Genomic DNA, 17,811 nt, shown 5'->3' with positions numbered 1-17,811 from the left:
ATGAGAAGCAAAACGTCTTCAAAGAAAAACCAGAAAGTCCCGTTGCCTCTTGAAAAAAAAAGCACCTTTGGGACAACCGTGACCTGGATGACTGAGAATCTCCATAGAAAAGGTGCACGCATCAAAATCCTCTCAGAAGGAATCAATGTGTCCTATGCGTCCCGTGATTTAAGCATGGGATTAATCCCTCCAAAAAGAAATTTTGCTTGCATTATTTTATCTGCCCACCCACTCCAGGGTTATTGTTAAGAAACCAGGTTTATCTCTTCATCATGCATGGATATTATCTATCTATATATAAAAACGGTTGTTTGTTTGTGTGTGTGTGTGTGTGTGTGTGTGTGTGTGTGTGTTGCAGCATAACTCTGGAACGCCTCAAGCAATTTCAACCAAACTTGGTACACAGGTGACTTACTCTCTGGAAACAAATACTCTGGGGATGTCCCCCTTAACACCCCTCAGTGTGTGTGTGTGTGTCAGTGGTGGGATTCAAATAATTTAACAACCAGTTCTCTGCCCTAATGACCACCTAGGTAGGTGGGGCTCGGTGGTCATGTGACTGGGTGGGCGTGGCCAACTCAACATCACTCACATCAATGGGCACTTTGTCACTGCGTTAATTGGTTTGCCAACTTGTGCTTATATTCTGAGTTATACAGTAGACTGAATTGTTTCTTATCTGACAATGATTAATGCGCATGTCTCATAATACGTCACACATTCTTTACTTCCCTTCTGATCTTCCATTCGCCTGCCGAAGGAGGTGGGCAACATAGCTCTTGCCAAAATATAAGATTTAGATAGTAAGATTTGTATTTTATTTTATTTTATATTAAAGTTGTTCATTAGAATATGTTTTCGGGTTTTATTTTCTGCTTATTGGAAATATGCTGCTTGGAAAGCCGATGGTCCACATCTCATTAATTCAGGGTGGAACTTTCCCTGACACACTTCACCTTAGCTGTTACTTGGGAGCCCATTTTCGCAGGCAAAGCCCTGGGGCCACCACAGGCGCCCTCAACACGAGTGATGTCGAGCTGGCCATGCCCTCTGGCCACCCCACGCCCCCGTGCCTCCTGGAGAACAGACACAAACCTGATGCGGCCCTCAATGAAATCGCGTTTGACACCCCTGATTTAATGCAATATTGTCCATACCGGTCACTCAAGTGTCCTCCAACGACTTGGGTCAGGCAGTAACCCCAAAAGAAGCTGCTCAACACAATTCCAGATTGTTTCTTGTCCCAGTCAAAGCGAGAGCTCATGGTGACCATGCAGATGGGCATTAGGACCCTTGCGCAGTAAAGCAGGCAGGTTCCCAGCAGGAGCATCGTGGTCCATAATCGTGATTCAGGCCTGTTAATATCAGAAGACAGAGAATATTAGCATGTTATGTAGTTAGGTACCTCGGTCAAATAGTCCAGTCCTAAAAAAAAAAACCTCCATCCTGTAGGACAGAGATGTCAAACTCAAGGCTTAGTTCTGACCCGGGGGGGCTTCCCTAGAAATAGCAAAGCACTGGCTCGCAGTGCTGCTGTTAGTGAAAACAGAGCTCGGGAGGGTTGCACGCGGCCCTCCCAACATTGGTGGGATTCAAAAATTTTACCACCAGTTCCGTGGGTGTGACTTGGTGGGCGTGGCAGGGGAAGGATACTGTAAAATCTCCATTCCCTCCCCACTCCAGGGGAAGGTTACTACAAAATCCCCATTTCCTCCGGATCAGCTGGGACTCAGGAGACAGTGAATAGATGGGGACGGGGCCAGCCAGAGGTGATATTTACCGGTTCTCCGAACTACTCAACATTTCCGCTATCGGTTCTCCAGAACTGGTCAGAACCTGCTGAATGCCACCTCTGCCTCCCAGGCCCCCTTTTCAGCTGCGACAGCCTCCTGCCGCCCTCTGCCGGTGAAAACGGAGGTCAGGGGTGCAGCAGGAGGCCGCCGCGGCTGAAAATGGAGCTCAGGAGGCTGTTTTCACTGGCAGAGAGCTCGGGCCACCAGAGACGCCTCAGACACGAGTGACATTAAGCCACGCCCACCCTGGCCACGCCCACCCCAACTCCCTGAGGTCCAACACAACCCTGATGCAGCCCTCAATGAAATCGAGTTTGACGCCCCTGCTTTACAAGGACAGGCAAGGGGCGGAATTTGGGGTGGAGTCAAGAGAGGAATTGCCTTAGAATCGTTATGTTCCCACAAGTGATTATATTAACATTATACATTATATTACCTACAACTTAATGTGAGGTCCTGATTTTTTCATGCCTGATATCCTGAGATGAATGAGATCATTTTTTATGGTTAAGATTATCTCATAATCCTTTTTACTGGGGTAGAAAGCTAGCATCCACCTGTCTCCTAGAAGAATGAAATATTTTAGGAAATACTAAAAAGGCAGAATATGATATTTCCCTAAAGGAGGAACAAAGAAACATGCTCTTGGAAAGCAGCCCCCACCTTTCTTAATAGCCCCCAGCAGTTATGTGGTCATTAAGAAAGACTTTCTACAAAACAAAAGACCTTCAGCTCCAGGGTGATGGGATTAAGACATGATCTTTCAGGACATAATAGGATTAACCCACTACCATCAGGCAGCAGAACTCGCCCCGTTGCACAATCTCCTAAGGACATTGCATCACCCTCCAAACTTCAACCAAACTTAGCTCAGACAACCTACAGAGCCAGCTATGACTCCTATAACAGCCAATACAATACATGTCCTTGCACAGGAACAGGAGGCTCAAGTGCAAAGCCCAAGATAAGGTATAAATACCCCTCTCTCTCAACTCCATGTGGTCAGCTGCACCAGAATGACACGTGCTTGGTGGTTCTGCTTCATCAATAATGGGCCCTCTCTCCAATCAGCCTTCAGCCTCCATTTTGTCTCCAGTGCCTTTCTCCCAGCTTGGAACTGGACCTGGATATTTCTTCCAACACTGGGGAATCTCTTTTCCAGAATGAGCTTAAATAACTACAGGTAGTCCTTGACTATTCAAAGTTACAATGGCACTGAAAAAAAAGTGACTTATGACAATTCCTCACACTTATGACCATTGCAACATTCCTACGGTCATATGTTCAACATTCAGGCACTTGCCAATTGCCAGTAGCTGTTTACAACAGCTGCAGCATCCCAGGGTCATCCGATCCCCATTTGCAAACCTTCCCAGCCAGCTTCCAGCAAGCAAAATCAACGTGAAAAGCATGATCTGCTTAACAACCATGTGATTCACTGAAAAGCTGCGACCACAAGTGAGTCTAGAATTTTCATTGCTAAGCAAGGCAGCTTTTAAGGGCGTTAAATCCGATTTTATGATCCTTTTTGCCAATCCCTGCAAATGTCGGAAACTAGCTGGGAAGACCAGAAACAGCAATCACATAATCTTGGAACGCTGTTGCCAAGCACCCAAATTTTGATGAGCTGACTCGGACGACGCTGCAATGGTCGTAAATGTGAGGACTGGTCATAAATCACCTTTTTCAGTGCTGCTGTAACTTCAAATGGCCGCTAAATGGATGGCTGTGAGTCAAGGACTACCTGCAAGCTATTTGCAGAAATTATCAAATTCTAACACAGAACGAGAAGGAAAGAAACAAAATAATAAAGACTCATTTACTGAATTCATAGCTTTTCACAAACTGTGGTTAAAAACAAAACATGATTTTACCTAGCAAGTAGCATGAGCAAGTAGCATGAGCTATAAAAGGACTCCAGAGGATGGTAGAGGAGAGGAAGGCCTGGAGGAACGTTGTCCATGGAGTCGCTATGGGTCAGACACGACTTCACAACTAACAACAACAACAAAAATCTTCTTTAGCGGCCACCAACTCTCTCTGAACATCGCTTCCAAAAACCACTGACACGGCTATCTTCCATTTTAAAGAGAAAACTAGAAAACTTTGCCACAAGTGGTAAAATAGACTTAGGATACTTTTTTTAAAAAAAAATAAGTTTGTGTTTGTGTGTGTAAAATCTTTCTTTTTCTAAAATCAATCAGAATAAAAAAAAAATGATGAATACAGAAAGGCTGCCCATCCCTGGATTAGAGGGAGCTGTGACCCAACCTGTAAATCACATTTAATAAGACAATAAAGAGTTCAGAAGGGTTTGAGCTGTTTGCGAACAAGTGACTCATTTTACAATCCAAATCCTCTCTTTAAGCACTCCTGAACTCCAACTTCCTTCTAAGTAGACCCACTTAGTAAATTGCACTTAATTACCAATCTATCATTAGAATAGAATAACAGAGTTGGAAGGGACCTTGGAGGTCTTCTAGTCCAACCCCCTGCCTAGGCAGGAAACTCTACACCGCTTCAGACAAATGGCTATCCAACATCTTCTTAAAGACTTCTAGTGTTGGAGCATTCACAGCTTCTGGAGGCAAGCTGTTCCACTGATTAATTTTTCTCATTCTCAGAAACTTTCCCCTCAGTTCTAAGTTGCTTCTCTCCTTGATTAGTTTCCACCCATTGCTTCTTGTCCTGCCCTCAGGTGCCTTGGAGAATAGTTTGACTCCCTCTTCTTTGTGGCAACCCCTGAGATATTGGAAGACTGCTATCATGTCTCCTCTGGTCCTTCTTTTCATTAAACTAGACATACCCAGTTCCTGCAACCGTTCTTCATATGTTAGTTATTGTCACTATTCTTCATATAATTCAGTTAGTGTCAACATCGGGAACCGTAAGGCCTGACCTGAAAAGCTGATGGGCAGAGAAACAACCTAAATTTGTAGTGCCTTGGCTTCAGAACTCATCTTTTTATTTCTTTTATTGTTTATTAAATTTATTTTCATCACAATCACACAACTATTTTCCACTTCAGATCTTCTCCCAACAGACCAAAAGGGTACTCCGCTATCTAACAATACAGGAAAGATTTTGTTCCAATTCTACTCTAAATTCCAACTCTTAAGAACAGGAACTCCTCGTCTTAGAACCACAGTTCAGCCCAATATAAGAGCTGAGACATTTGTTAAGTGAGTTTTGCCAAATTTTACCACCTTTCTTGTGAGGATTATTAAGTGAAACACTTCAGTGGTTAAGTGAGTCACGGTTGCTAAGTGAGTCTGGCTTCCACTGACTTGGCACATCAGAAAGACGCCAAAGGTGATCACATGCCGTGGGACACTGCAACCGTCATAAATATGAATTGCTTGCCCAGCATCGGAATTTTGATCAGGTGATCATGGGAATGCTACAACGGTTGTTAAGTGTGAAAAAAAGTTCATAAGACACTTTTTTTCAGTTACATTGTAAATGTGAATGGTCATTAAACGAACTGTTGTAAGTTGAGGACTATCTGTAATAAAGGCCCTGCCCCATATTTTTTTCGGCAAACAGGCCGTTTTCGGCCTATGGAAGGCCTGAAGGGGATGGGGAGGCCATTTTTGCTCTCCCCAGGCTCCTAGAAAGGCTTTGGAGCCTGGGGAGGGTAAAAAACAGGTCCCCGGTGCCATCACGTGCCAAAAGCGGTGGGACTGCAGCGGGATTATGCACGCATGCGCGGGTGGGAGGGCGCATAGAATTATGGGTGTGAGCATGCACACGCATGACACACAGCCCCCCTGCGTTCCCCCACTTTTGGCACATGATGGCAAAAAGATTAGCCATCACTGACATAGAATAATAGAAGTAGAAGGTACCTTGGAAGTCTTCTAGTCGAACCCCCTCAGTGGTGGGTTTCAAAACTTTTTAGAACCTCTTCTGTGGGTGTGGCCTGCTTTGTGGGAGTGGCTTGCCCACCATGTGACTGGGTGGGAGTGGCTTGGCAGTCATGTGACTGGGTGGGCGTGGCCAACTTGCAAAATGTGGTGAAACTCACTTAACAATGCTCTTGTTGTCTTAAAGCTGTCAAGTTACAAGACCCTTGCACCCCTAACCCTTTAGGAAAAAAACCCCAGGGGAGTTCAAACTTGACAGCTTTAAGACTTGTGGACTTCAACTCCCAGAATTCCTCCTCAAGTCATGTTGGCTCAGGAACTCTGGCATTGAAGTGTGCAAGTCTTAAAGCTGTCAAATTACAAGACCCTTGCACCCCTAACCCTTTAGGAAAAACCCCCCAGGGGAGTTCAAATTTGACAGCTTTAAGACTTGTGGACTTCAACTCCCACAATTCCTCCTCCAGTCATGTTGGCTCAGTAACTGTGGCATTGAAGTGTGCAAGTCCTAAAGCTGTTAAGTTACAAGACCCTTGCACCCCTAACCCTTTAGAAAAAAAAAACCAGGGGAGTTCAAAGTTGACAACTTTAAGACTTGTGGACTTCAACTCCCAGAATTCCTCCTCCAGTCCTCCTCCAGAATTCCTCCTCCAGTCATGTTGGCATTGAAGTGTGCAAGTCCTAAAGCTGTCAAGTTACAAGACCCTTGCACCCCTGACCTTTTAGAACAGCCCCCCCCGGGATGTTCAAACTTGACAGCTTTAAGACTTTAAGATTTAGATAGGACTCTTAGAGGCGGGCGGGGCGATTGGTGAGCCAGCCAATCAGTGAGTGGCAGGCGGGGTAAGCGTGGTGCGGACGGGCAGGGCGAGGGAGCTGGAACCGGTTCTAAACGGCAGGGTAGATTTGTGGAACCTCTTCTATAGAAGAGGTTAGAACTGGCAGGAACCCACCCCTGAACCCCCTGCTCAAGCAGGAAACCTTGCACCATTTCTGACAGTCTCTTCTTCAAAGCCTCCAGTGATGAAGCTCACACAACATCTGAAGGCAACTTCTGTTCCCTTGGTTGATCATTCTCACTGTCAGAAAATTCCTCTTTATTTCAAGGTTGAATCTCTCCTTGGTCAGTTTCCATCCATTATTCCTTGTCTGGCCTTCAGGTGCTTTGGAAAATAACTTGACCCCCTCCTCTCTGTGGCAGCCACTCAAATATTGGAAGACTGCTCTCCTGTCTCCCCTGGTCCTTCTCTTCACTAGACTAGCCATGCCCAGTTCCTGCAAACGTTCCTGCAACTTAGGGCACTCCAGATGCCGCTAATACTACAGGTAGTCCTTGACTTACAACGGATCTTTTGGTGATCAAAGTTACAATGGCACTGAAAAAAATGTGACTTATGACCTTTTTTCACACTTATGACATTGCAGCATCTCCATGGCCACATGAACCAAATTCAGGTGCTTGGCAACTGATTTCATATTTGTGACGGTCGCAGTGTCCAGGGGTCACAAGATCCCCTTTTGCCAGATTCACTTAGCCACCAGGTAACTAGTATAACAACTGCACCAATTCACTTAACCACTGTGGCAAGAAAGGTTGTAAAATGAGGCAAAACTCACTTAATGACTGTCTCACTTAACCACAGACATTTTGGGCTCAATTGTGGTCGTAAGCCGAGGACTAACCTAACAGGAAAGTCTTTGATTCAACTCTACTCTAAATTCCAGCTCTTAAATAAAACGTACTGCCCCACGTTTTTTTCCCCTTGGCAAATACCGTTTTATCAACTTGGCAAATACGTTTTATAGGATTTAACCTGATTGCAATTCAAATATTAGCTTCCTCCTTTGCACTGTTGAAAGAATGCGTAATCCATCACACAAGAGCGTTTCACAACCGTGGCAATTTAAAACTGTGTGGACTTCAACTCCCGGAATTCCCCAGCCGTAACCTAGGGCAGTCTAGATCAGCGGTCACCAACTGGTGGTCCGTGAGAAAATGTTGGTGATCCACAGAAAAATTATTTGCATTTTTTTATATTGCACTTAATCAGGAGTCCTCAAACAATGGCCCCTGGGATGGATACGTGCAATGAACGCTTGTGTTGCTGCAGAGAGTCTCCCCCTTCGGGGTCTTTTTGTGTGGGTCAGAGGAGGGCAGGAATTCCGACTTGGGGTCTGCTTCAGCCTCCTGGTTGGGGGCTTTGGGCGAAGGCTGGAGGGAAGTGCCGCTGGAGGTGAAGAGCCGGAGGGCCTCGTTCCAGTGGGACTGCATCATGGCCTGCAACTGGCTGACCATCTCAGCCCACTGAGCCTCCAGGCGCCGGTCCCTGGCCTTGCACTCCCACAGGTCTTCCCTCTGCTTGGAAAGCCCATGCTCGTAGTCCTCAGTGAGGTGCTTTTGCTGAGCCTCCTTTTCGGTCAGATCCAATTTGAACTGAGCTGTTTTTCCAACTCTTTCTCATGGTGGCTGCCTAGCTCCAGCAACTGCTTTCTGTTGGGGCCCTAAGGATGCCCGGGCGGGCAGGCGAGCATTGGCGATTAGAGGCTGGGGCCCTCGACATGAGTGGCATTGAGTTGGCCATGCCCACCCAGTCACATGACCACCTAGCCACGCCCACCCAGCCATTCATTAGGCAGGTTGTATTAGTGGTCCGCGGGATTTAAAATTATGAATTTAGTGGTCCCTGAGGTCCGAAAGGTTGGTGATTCCTGGACTAGAGGTCGTTATGATACAACTTTATACCACTTTACAATACCACTTTATAATGCCTTGGTAAGGCCACACTTGGAATACTGCATTCAGTTCTGGTCGCCACGATGTAAAAAAGATGTGGAGACTCTAGAAAGAGTGCAGAGAAGAGCAACAAAGAGGATTAGGGGACTGGAGACTGAAACATATGAAGAACGGTTGCAGGAACTGGGTATGTTTAGCTTAAGAGAAAGAAGGACTAGGGGAGACATGATAGCATTGTTCCAATATCTTAGGGGTTGCCACAAAGAAGAGGGAGTCAAACTATTCTCCAAAGCACCTGAGGGTAGAACAAGAAGCAATGGGTGGAAACTAATCAAGGAGAGAAGCAACTTAGAACTGAGGAGAAACTTCCTGACAGTTAGAACAATTAATCAGTGGAACAGAAATTGCCTCCAGAAGTTGTGAATGCCCCAACACTGGAAGTCTTTAAGAAGATGATGGATAGCCATTTGTCTGAAACGGTATAGGGTTTCCTGCCTAGGCAGGGGGTTGGACTAGAAGACCTCCAAGGTCCCTTCCAACTCTACCATTGTATTGTATAACTCTCATCATCCAGCACCACTGACCCTAACTAAGGAAGATGGGATCTGGAGTCCAGAGGCTCCCATTCTGTCCCATTCCTAGTCTGAAAAAAAAAAGGATTGCAGATTTCCTCAAGCTGATGCCTTCCAGCCCTTTTGGCATTCCAAGCCAACATGGCTGCCGCCGTGCAAGCAAGTAATTCTGGGAGATTTAGAACAAAACAGCTGGGAAGCACAGCTGGGAAGGCCTAGATAGTCCTAAAAAGACCAAACCTGCCTGCAATCGCCTTTCACAACCTTACAAAGTTAACAACACATCCACTTTTATTCCTCTTCCCACCACCTCTTTTGCTTAGAACAGGGGTGTCCTGGGGAATTCTGGGAGTTGAAGTCCACAAGTCTTAAAGTTCCCAAGTTTGGACACCCCTGGCTTAGAAACATCCAGGCTAAGGATTCCAAAAACAATTCGCCATTTGGTGCAGTTTTGATGCGCCTCTCAAACCCTCCAAGTTCCACTCATTCTTCCCCCAACTTGGGCACATGGGTGGTCTTAGCTCCCAGAATTCCCCAGCCCTCCTGGATGACGCTAAGTATTCTGGGACTTGAAGTCCACACTGCTAGAAAGCAACCTGGCCAGGAAAGGCTGGCTGATCTACTTAGATTAGGCCTCTCCTCCAAAAAACAAAACAAAAAACAAAGAAAAAACCTTAAAGCAAAAGTGATATTTGTCTGCTATGAATAGCAGCCATGTTGGCACAACCCACGTAGCTCCCCTCTCTGGGTTAAACAGAATCAAACCACTAACCAAGAAAAGAGACACCAGCTAACACGGCAAGTCATGGCTGGCTGCAGTTTCTTTGGTGTGTGGGTGTCCGTCAGTCTGTCCGTTATCCCAGCATCCTTTGGGGCAGCTGGTTATTCCTGCTCCTTGCCGGGAGGACAGTTGGTTGCAAGACAGGCAAAAATGGAATTCAAATGCCTTGGGGTGACCCAGTGAGGGTGAAGCGCAGGAATTGCACCCGAGAAAGAAGGAGAGGCCATCCATTGCTCCTTCCAGACTGGGAGGGAGGGAGGAAGGAGACATAAGGCAAAGCAAGGTAAGATACAGTAAGGAAAGGGGAAGGGGAAGGGGAAGGGGAAGGGGAAGGGAGAGGAGAGGAGAGGAATGGAAAGGAAAGGAAAGGAAAGGAAAGGAAAGGAAAGGAAAGGAAAGGAAAGGAAAGGAAAGGAAAGGAAAGGAAAGGAAAGGAAAGGAAAGGAAAGGAAAGGAAAGGAAAGGAAAGGAAAGAGGAAATAATCAAGTAACAAGGAAGGAAGGAAGAAAGGAAGGAGACATAAGGCAAGGCAAGGTAAGATACACTAAGGAAAGGGAAAAGAAAGGAAAGAGGAAGTAAGCAAGGAACAAGGAAGGAAGGAAGGAAGGAAGGAAGGAAGGAAGGAAGGAAGGAAGGAAGGAAGGAAGGAAGGAAGGAAGGAAGGAGACATAAGGCAAGGCAAGGTAAGATATAGTAAGGAAAGGGGAAGGGAAGGGAAGGGAAGGGAGAGGAGAGGAAAGGAAAGAGGAAGTAAGCAAGTAACAAGGATGGAAGGAAGGAGGGAAGGAAGGAAGGAAAGCAGTGATACCATCTCAGGAGAATAGTTGCTGGCCATTCCTCCTGGTGTCATTTTCCTGGAGGACTAATCAATGTGTTATTGATTGCACTTTCAATCCGGACTCTCCTTAGTTTAACTTCCCTGCCCACAACAACAATTCTTATGAGGTGGGTTGGGCTGAAAGAGAGAGAGAGAGAGAAGGGCCTAAATTCATCTGAGGGAATCCAAGTAGTGATTCCTATCCACTCTTTGTAGTATTAACAAAGGAGTCACTATCGCACACTGCCCTCCTCATCAAAACAACAGCCATCAGGCTGAACATCTAGAGAGATTCTCCGTCATCCAAGTTCATGGATGTCCCCAAAGGTGCTTTTTCAGGAGGCAACTGGACTTCCTTTGTTTTTTCCTCTGGAAGACGTTTCGCTTCTCATCCGAAGAAGCAGCTTCAGTAAAAACTGAAGATGCTTCTTGGATGAGAAATGAAACGTATTGAAATGGGGAAAAAAAAAAAACACAACCCACATAAAGTCCAATTTTTGAAAAAGCACCTTTGGGATGCAGTAGAAAGCTGCACCAGAAAGGCATGCTCTACAGCTGCCAATTCTGAACCAGGAACAGACTTTGACTTCATCTGAGCCATGCTCAGCTGACAACATGATTTAGGTAAAGGTTCCCCTTGCACATATATGCTAGTCATTCCTGACTCTAGGGGTAGTGCTTATCTCCGTTTCAAAGCCGAAGAGCCAGGGCTGTCCGAAGACGTCTCCGTGGTCATGTGGCTGGCATGACTAAATGCCGAAGGCGCACGGAATGCTGTTCCCTTCCCACCAAAGGTGGTCCCTATTTTTTCTACTTGCATTTTGTACATGCTTTCGAACTGCTAGGTTGGCAGAAGCTGGGACGACTAACGGGAGCTCATTCCGTTACGCGGCGCTAGGGATTCGAACCGCTGAACTGCTGACCTTTCTGATTGACAAGCTCAGGGTCTTAGTGACTGAGCCACCCTTAACATGATTTAAACTATCGCATAAATGTGATCAGCATGACTGCTAAAAAAAAACCACCATGTTTCCTTGTGGCTGCAAAGTACGCTTCTGTTGTTGTTGGTTTTTTAAACAGATCAACGCACATAGACAAGTTCATTTTTTAAAACAAATGAGGGAAAACTACCTGTATAAATTCCTGCATCTTCCTACTCCTTCTAGAACAAAAGCACCTTTTCTTGTTTGTCTTGCTGCCTTCAAAGCAAACACGCTATAATCTTTAACTAAGCAGTAGAAAATTGCATTGGGAGAGGGGGAAATGACTAGCCAAAATCATACACCCAGGTTAAATTCTGATTTTATCCCTGCTGCCTTGGAGACAGGCAAAATTAGGGGCACGAGAACTCTTATCAAACTCTGTGATTTTGTGTATATGGTGTGTGTGTGTGTGTGTGTGTAAAAGAGGGGGGAGAGAGAGAGAGAGAGAGAGAGAAAACCATCCAGAAAATTTCCTCCCTCTGTCTTTGATTTGGATTCATCATTGCAAAATCCACCTCACTCTACGTGTCAATGAACTGCTTTTATTGAATGTCCACAAAACAGTTGGGAAATGGATGAACCAACAAATGCTCACATTTTCCAGCTGCTCAAGCAAGAGTTCACGGCTGAGGCTAAGAAACACCTGCCCAATTGCTTTAGTAAGGTAGGAAATAAACTTGAAGATAATCGGCTGTCATTCACTCATGCAGGGCTAATTAAGGGCCATTGTGGTTCCATTAACACTAGGGGTTTACAGTTTGTCAACTGAGTTAATTGTTTTCTCTTGGAAGTTTTATTTAGAGACTTCCCATGTGGCCCCAACATGCCCCCACAATCTTATGATGTTGCCGTTTTCTGATTTGGCTAGCCAGCCTCCAGAAGGGATCCTTAGCTGTACTGGGTTCAAGAAGGCTTTATTCCAACGCAAATTTTCCCATGGATACAATCTGATGCAGTTCTTTGACTAAGTCCAGCATTTTCTCAAGCTAGAGAACTTTTCAGTTATGTGGACTTCAATTCCCAGAATTCCTCAGCCAGCAGAGGTTTCGGTTTCAACGGGCATTTGCACTCTCTTGAGTTATAGGGCATCAGTTCTCAAAGCGTGGTCCTTGAAGTTAAATAAATAAGTGTTTTTAAATGTCCTAGTTTTCATTTCTGATACAGTATAGATCCGTGATGGCGAACCGATGAGACGCGTGTCACAGGTGGCACACGGAGCCATATTTGCTGGCATGCCAGCCGTTAGCTCTGCCGCACATGCACGCACCTGCCAGCTGATTTTCAGTTCTCTGGAGGGCCGGAGGAGGCCGTTTTCGCCCTCCCCAGGCTTCAGCAAAAGCCTCTGGAGGCTGGAGAGGACAAAAATGGCGCTAATGGGCCAACTGGAAGTTTGGAAACAATTCGTTTCATGCTTCCGGGGGGGGGGGGGCGGCGGCTGGGGGAGGCCATTTTTCCCTCTCTAGGCTTCAGGACAGCCTCCAGAGCTTGGGGAGGGGTCGTGCACGCATGCGTAGATGGGCAGGGAGGATTGAATTGGTGTGGGCATAATAGCACGCACCAGTGGTGGGTTTCAAATTTTTTTAGAACCTCTTCTGTAGGTGTGGCCTGCTTTGTGGGAGTGGCTTGCCAGCCATGTGACCTGGTGGGAGTGGGTGCCGGGCATGTGACCTGGTAGGAGTGGCTTGCCAGCCATGTGAACTGGATGGGCGTGGCCAACTTGTAAAATGTGGTGAATCTCACTTAACAACGCTCTTGCTTAGCAACCAAAATGTTGGCTCAGAAACTCTGGCATTTGAAGCGTGCAAGTCTTAAAGCTGTCAAGTTACAAGACCCTCGCATCCCTAACCCTTTAGAAAAAGAAACCCAGGGGTGTTCAAACTTGACAGCTTTAAGACTTGTGGACTTCAACTCCCAGAATTCCTCCTCTCGCTCTTCATCTTGATGTGCGGACAGGTGGGGGGAGGGAGCTGGAACCGGTTCTAAACGGCATGGTAGATTTCTGGAACCTCTTCTATAGAAGAGCTTAGAACTGTCAGGAACCCACCCCTGGCACGCACCTACATAATTGTGGCACACGAAAAGAAAAAGGTTCACCACCAGTGGTATAGATGGATAGACAGAGGTCACATCAACCAAAGCTTTTGGAGTCCTCAATCAATTTTTGAGGTTGAGATGGGGCAACCATTTGTCTGAAATGGTATAAGCTTTCCTGCCTGAGCCGGGGGTTGGACTAGAAGACCTCCAAGATCCCTTCCGACTCTGTTGTTCTGTTCTGTTCTGTTCTGTTCTTTGTGGCAGCTCCTCAAATATCGAAGGACTGCTATCATGTCACCCCTAGTCCTTCTTTTCATTCAACTAGACATACCCAGTTCCTCGCAACTGTTCTTTATATGTTTTAGCCTCCAGTCCCCTAATTATCTTTGTAGCTCTTCTCTGTCTGGGCATGCTAGTGACAGCTGGGTGGCATCTGGTAAATTTGGGCTGTTTTGAAAAGCTAAGGAAGTTCAGATCTATTTGGAGGAAACCCCCAGGCCACATTGTTACATTAGGAAGTTAAGAAGATTTTCCATATTATTACTAACAAAACTACATGGAAACTCCATTGAAATCAAGCTACGGCAGCTCATTCCATTACGTGGTGCTAGGGGCGTGTTTTCGTATCCTGCTTGCATCCCACAGATGAGGCTTCATTTGTTTACATGGCCCGGTTTCTGCCATGCCGTAGCCCATTGCCAGTCCACGGACCGGGGGTTGTGGACTCCTGGTCTAAAACCTGACATTTAGCTACACGTCTGATTTTTTTTTTTCCCATGGAGGTTGTCAACTCCGAATCAAACCTGGCTGAAGCCATCTTGGGCTCTTTCACAGTTGCCACGCACTTAGGGGGGTGGGGGAAGGAGGAGGGGGAAATAGACAAAATAAAGAGCTCTCCGATGGGAACCAAGGTCACCCCAACAGGTGGCAGTAGAAGGAGGAGCAGAAGTGATAGTGGGAGGTGGCCAACAGCTTTGTTTGGACAATGTGACCTGTGACACCTGGGGAGGGAAACTTTTTTAATTACATGGTAACCATGGGAAACTTTTGGAGTTGGCTTTCACTGTGAGCCTGGGACGCTGAAACCATTGTAAAGGCACAAAGATTGGCAAGTGTTCAAAGTTTGATCAAGTGACTATGGGTGTCTATGGAGAGTCTCGGTCACCCAGGTCACGGCTGTCCGCAAGGTGTTTTTTTTTTTTTTTCAAGAGGCAACTGGACTTTCTTTGAAGACTTTCCACTTCTCATCCAAGAAGCTTCTTCAGTTCTCCTTCAGTACAGCTTCTTCTTCAGAACTGAAGAAGCTTCTTGGATGAGAAGTGAAACCTCTTCAAAGAAAAAACAAAGTCCAGTTGCCTTTTGAAAAAAAGCAACTTTGGGTTATCTTTCTGGGGGATGCTACAATGGTCCTAAGTATGAGAACTGGTCATAAATCACTTTTTTTCAGTGCCATTGTAATTTTGAATGATTATTAAATGAAGGTTGTTAAGTCGAGGACTACTTGTCTGTAAGTTATTTGCTGCTGCCTTTTTCCAAAATATTATTTGGATTCTCTCTCTCTCTCTCTCTCCCTCCCTCCCCCCCCTCTCTCTCACACACAGAGGACACTGCAAGGGTCATACATATGAACCAGTTGCCAATTTTGTCCAAGAGATGCTACAAAGGTCGTAAAAGTGAAAAATTGTCATGTCACATTTGCCATTGTAATTTCGAATAGTCAGTAAACAAATTGTTGTAAGCACTATCTGTAATCAGTTTGAGCCGTGCTTACATTTTCTACATCAGCTCAGCTAGGATGACCCCTCTTACACAGGCAGTTGCTTTCAGAATAGAATAGAATAGAATAGAATAGAATAAGGAATAAAGAATGGAATGGAATAGGATAGGATAGGATAGGATAGGATAGGATAGGATAGGTTAGGATAGGATAGGATAGGATAAGGAATAAAGAATAAGGAATGGAATGGAATAGAATAGAATAAGGAACAAGGAATAAAGAATGGAATGGAATAGAATAGAATAAGGAATAAGGAATAAGGAATAAGGAATAGAATAAAGAATAAAGAATAGAATAGAATAGAATAGAATAGAATAGAATAGAATAGAATAGAATAGAATAGAATAAGGAATAAAGAATGGATTGGAATGGAATGGAATAGAATAGAATAGAACAACAGAGTTGGAAGGGACCTTGGAGGTCTTCTAGTCCAACCCCCTGCTTAGACAGGAAACCCTACACCACTTCAGACAAATGGCTATCCAACATCATCTTAAAAACCTCCAGTGTTGAAGCATTCACAACTTCTGGAGGCAACTTGTTCCACTGATTAATTCTTCTAACTGCCAGGGAATTTATCCTTAATTCCAGGTTGCTTCTCTCCTTCATTAGTTTCCACCCATTGCTTCTTGTTCTACCCTCGGGTGCCTTGGAGAATAGCTTGACCCCCTCTTCTTTGTGGCAGCCTCTGAACCAGCCTTTCAAACCCAACCAAGGTTTTCCCCTATTGGAATGAACAGGCAGACGGCCAACAGTGTTTGGGGGCTGGGAAAAGCTTCCCAAGGAAGCTTAAGAGGACCACCGATTCTCACCTGGACCAAAAGACATTCCCGATTCTTCCGTCTTTTTTCAGGGCGTCCTGCTGGGGGCATCTGGCGGCTGGCAGCTGATGCTCTTTGGGGGGTTGGGATGCCAGCAGGTTGGCCCCCAAATCCTGCGCTCCATTGTTGCCGATGTTCAAGGCCATCAAACGGCTGAGTTAACAAGGTGTCTCTCTGTGTGTGTGTGTGTAAATCCACAAATGAACAAAGCACCAAGCCAAACAAGAGAGTCAAAAAGTCCCATCTACCGGGGAAGGGGTGGGGGAGAAAGTTGAGAAGGTGGCAGACTTTTCCAAAACAGCCAGGAGGAGAAAACGTTTTCTAAACTTTTTTAAAGTTTTCTAAAAGTCTTTGCCAGCTACTCCGGACTTCAAAGCTGGTAGGGGTTGAAAAGCAGCAACCGGAGGGGCAGGGGGCGTCGGTTGATTTGGGAAAAGGAGAGGGGGGGGACCCTACGACGCCTAACCCCAGGTTCGCCCCGGAGACAAAAAAAAAAATCAGTCCAGCATCTCTTCGCCGCCGTCCGTCAGTCCTGGGATTGGAAAGGGGGGGGGGAGACCAAGAGGGGAAGGAAGGAGGGGGGGAAGAAAGAAAGAAAGAAAGAAAAAAAAAAGGTCCACGTGTCAATTTTGTCTCTTCCTGCTCGGGCCCCCTTCCAGGAAGTCTCGTAAACCGGGTGTAAAAGGAAACGTCAAACTCGGGATTTTTTGAAGGCGAAGACTCGCTCGGGGATCTCCCCAGCCGGCCCCGATCGCCCCGCAGCGAAGCGCAAGGACAGAGGATCCCGGCCGCGTCTCCCTTGGCAGCCGCAAGAGCCAAGAGGACAACTTGGGACTGGAGGCGTCATCGCTGCCCCGGAGCGCGGCTTCCCCGTTGTCGGCGCGGGTGTGTGTTTGTGTATGTGGGGCGGGGAGCGATGCTGGAGGTGGGGAGGGGGACTCTCCCCTTCGCCGTTAGGGGCGGGTCGTTCCAGCGCCCATTCATTCAGCGGCGGGAGGCTGTTGCGCGCTCCGTTCCTTCGCTCCGCCACCAGCCGCTCCGTTATTAGAACCGGAGGCGCGCGGGGATGTTAACAGCTTCGCAGGGTTGGAAGGGACCTTGTAGGTCATCTAGTCCAACCCTCCCCCTTCCCCAAGCAGGAGATCCTATGCCATTGAACAGGGTTGGAAGGGACCTTGTAGGTCATCTAGTCCAACCCCCCTTCCCCAAGCAGATCCTATGCCATTGAACAGGGTTGGAAGGGACCTTGTAGGTCATCTAGTCCAACCCTCCCCCTTCCCCAAGCAGATCCTATGCCATTGAACAGGGTTGGAAGGGACCTTGTAGGTCATCTAGTCCAACCCTCCCCCTTCCCCAAGCAGGAGACCCTATGCCATTGAACAGGGTTGGAAGGGACCTTGTAGGTCATCTAGTCCAACCCCCCCACTTCCCCAAGCAGGAGACCCTATGCCATTGAACAGGGTTGAAGGGATCTTGTAGGTCATCTAGTCCAACCCTCCCCCTTCCCCAAGCAGGAGACCCTATGCCATTGAACAGGGTTGGAAGGGACCTTGTAGGTCATCTAGTCCAACCCCACCACCCGCCCAAGCAGGAGACCCTATCTACCATTTCTGACAAGTGACAGTCCAGACTCTT

General features: G+C 46.5%; 1 protein-coding gene across 1 annotated transcript in view; it reads right to left on the bottom strand.

Annotated features, from left to right (window-relative positions):
* Window positions 1-17,070, bottom strand: part of SLC17A9 (solute carrier family 17 member 9) — a 39,576-nt gene extending 22,506 nt beyond the window's left edge. Inside the window, exons 1-2 of the mRNA XM_081946212.1 lie at window positions 16,168-17,070; window positions 1,158-1,355 (exon numbers count right to left, since the gene is read on the bottom strand). Coding sequence (XP_081802338.1) covers window positions 1,158-1,355; window positions 16,168-16,322 — 353 coding nt within the window. The 5' untranslated portion in view covers window positions 16,323-17,070. The remainder of the gene's footprint in view (window positions 1-1,157; window positions 1,356-16,167) is intronic.
* Window positions 17,071-17,811: the final 741 nt, after the last annotated feature.

This window comes from Natrix helvetica (genome assembly GCF_964273705.1).
Source record: "Natrix helvetica genome assembly, chromosome: 3".
NCBI classification, from domain to species: Eukaryota; Metazoa; Chordata; class Lepidosauria; order Squamata; family Natricidae; genus Natrix; species Natrix helvetica.
Note: the sequence above shows the minus strand (reverse complement) of the source record. Positions and strands in the feature narration are given on the sequence as shown.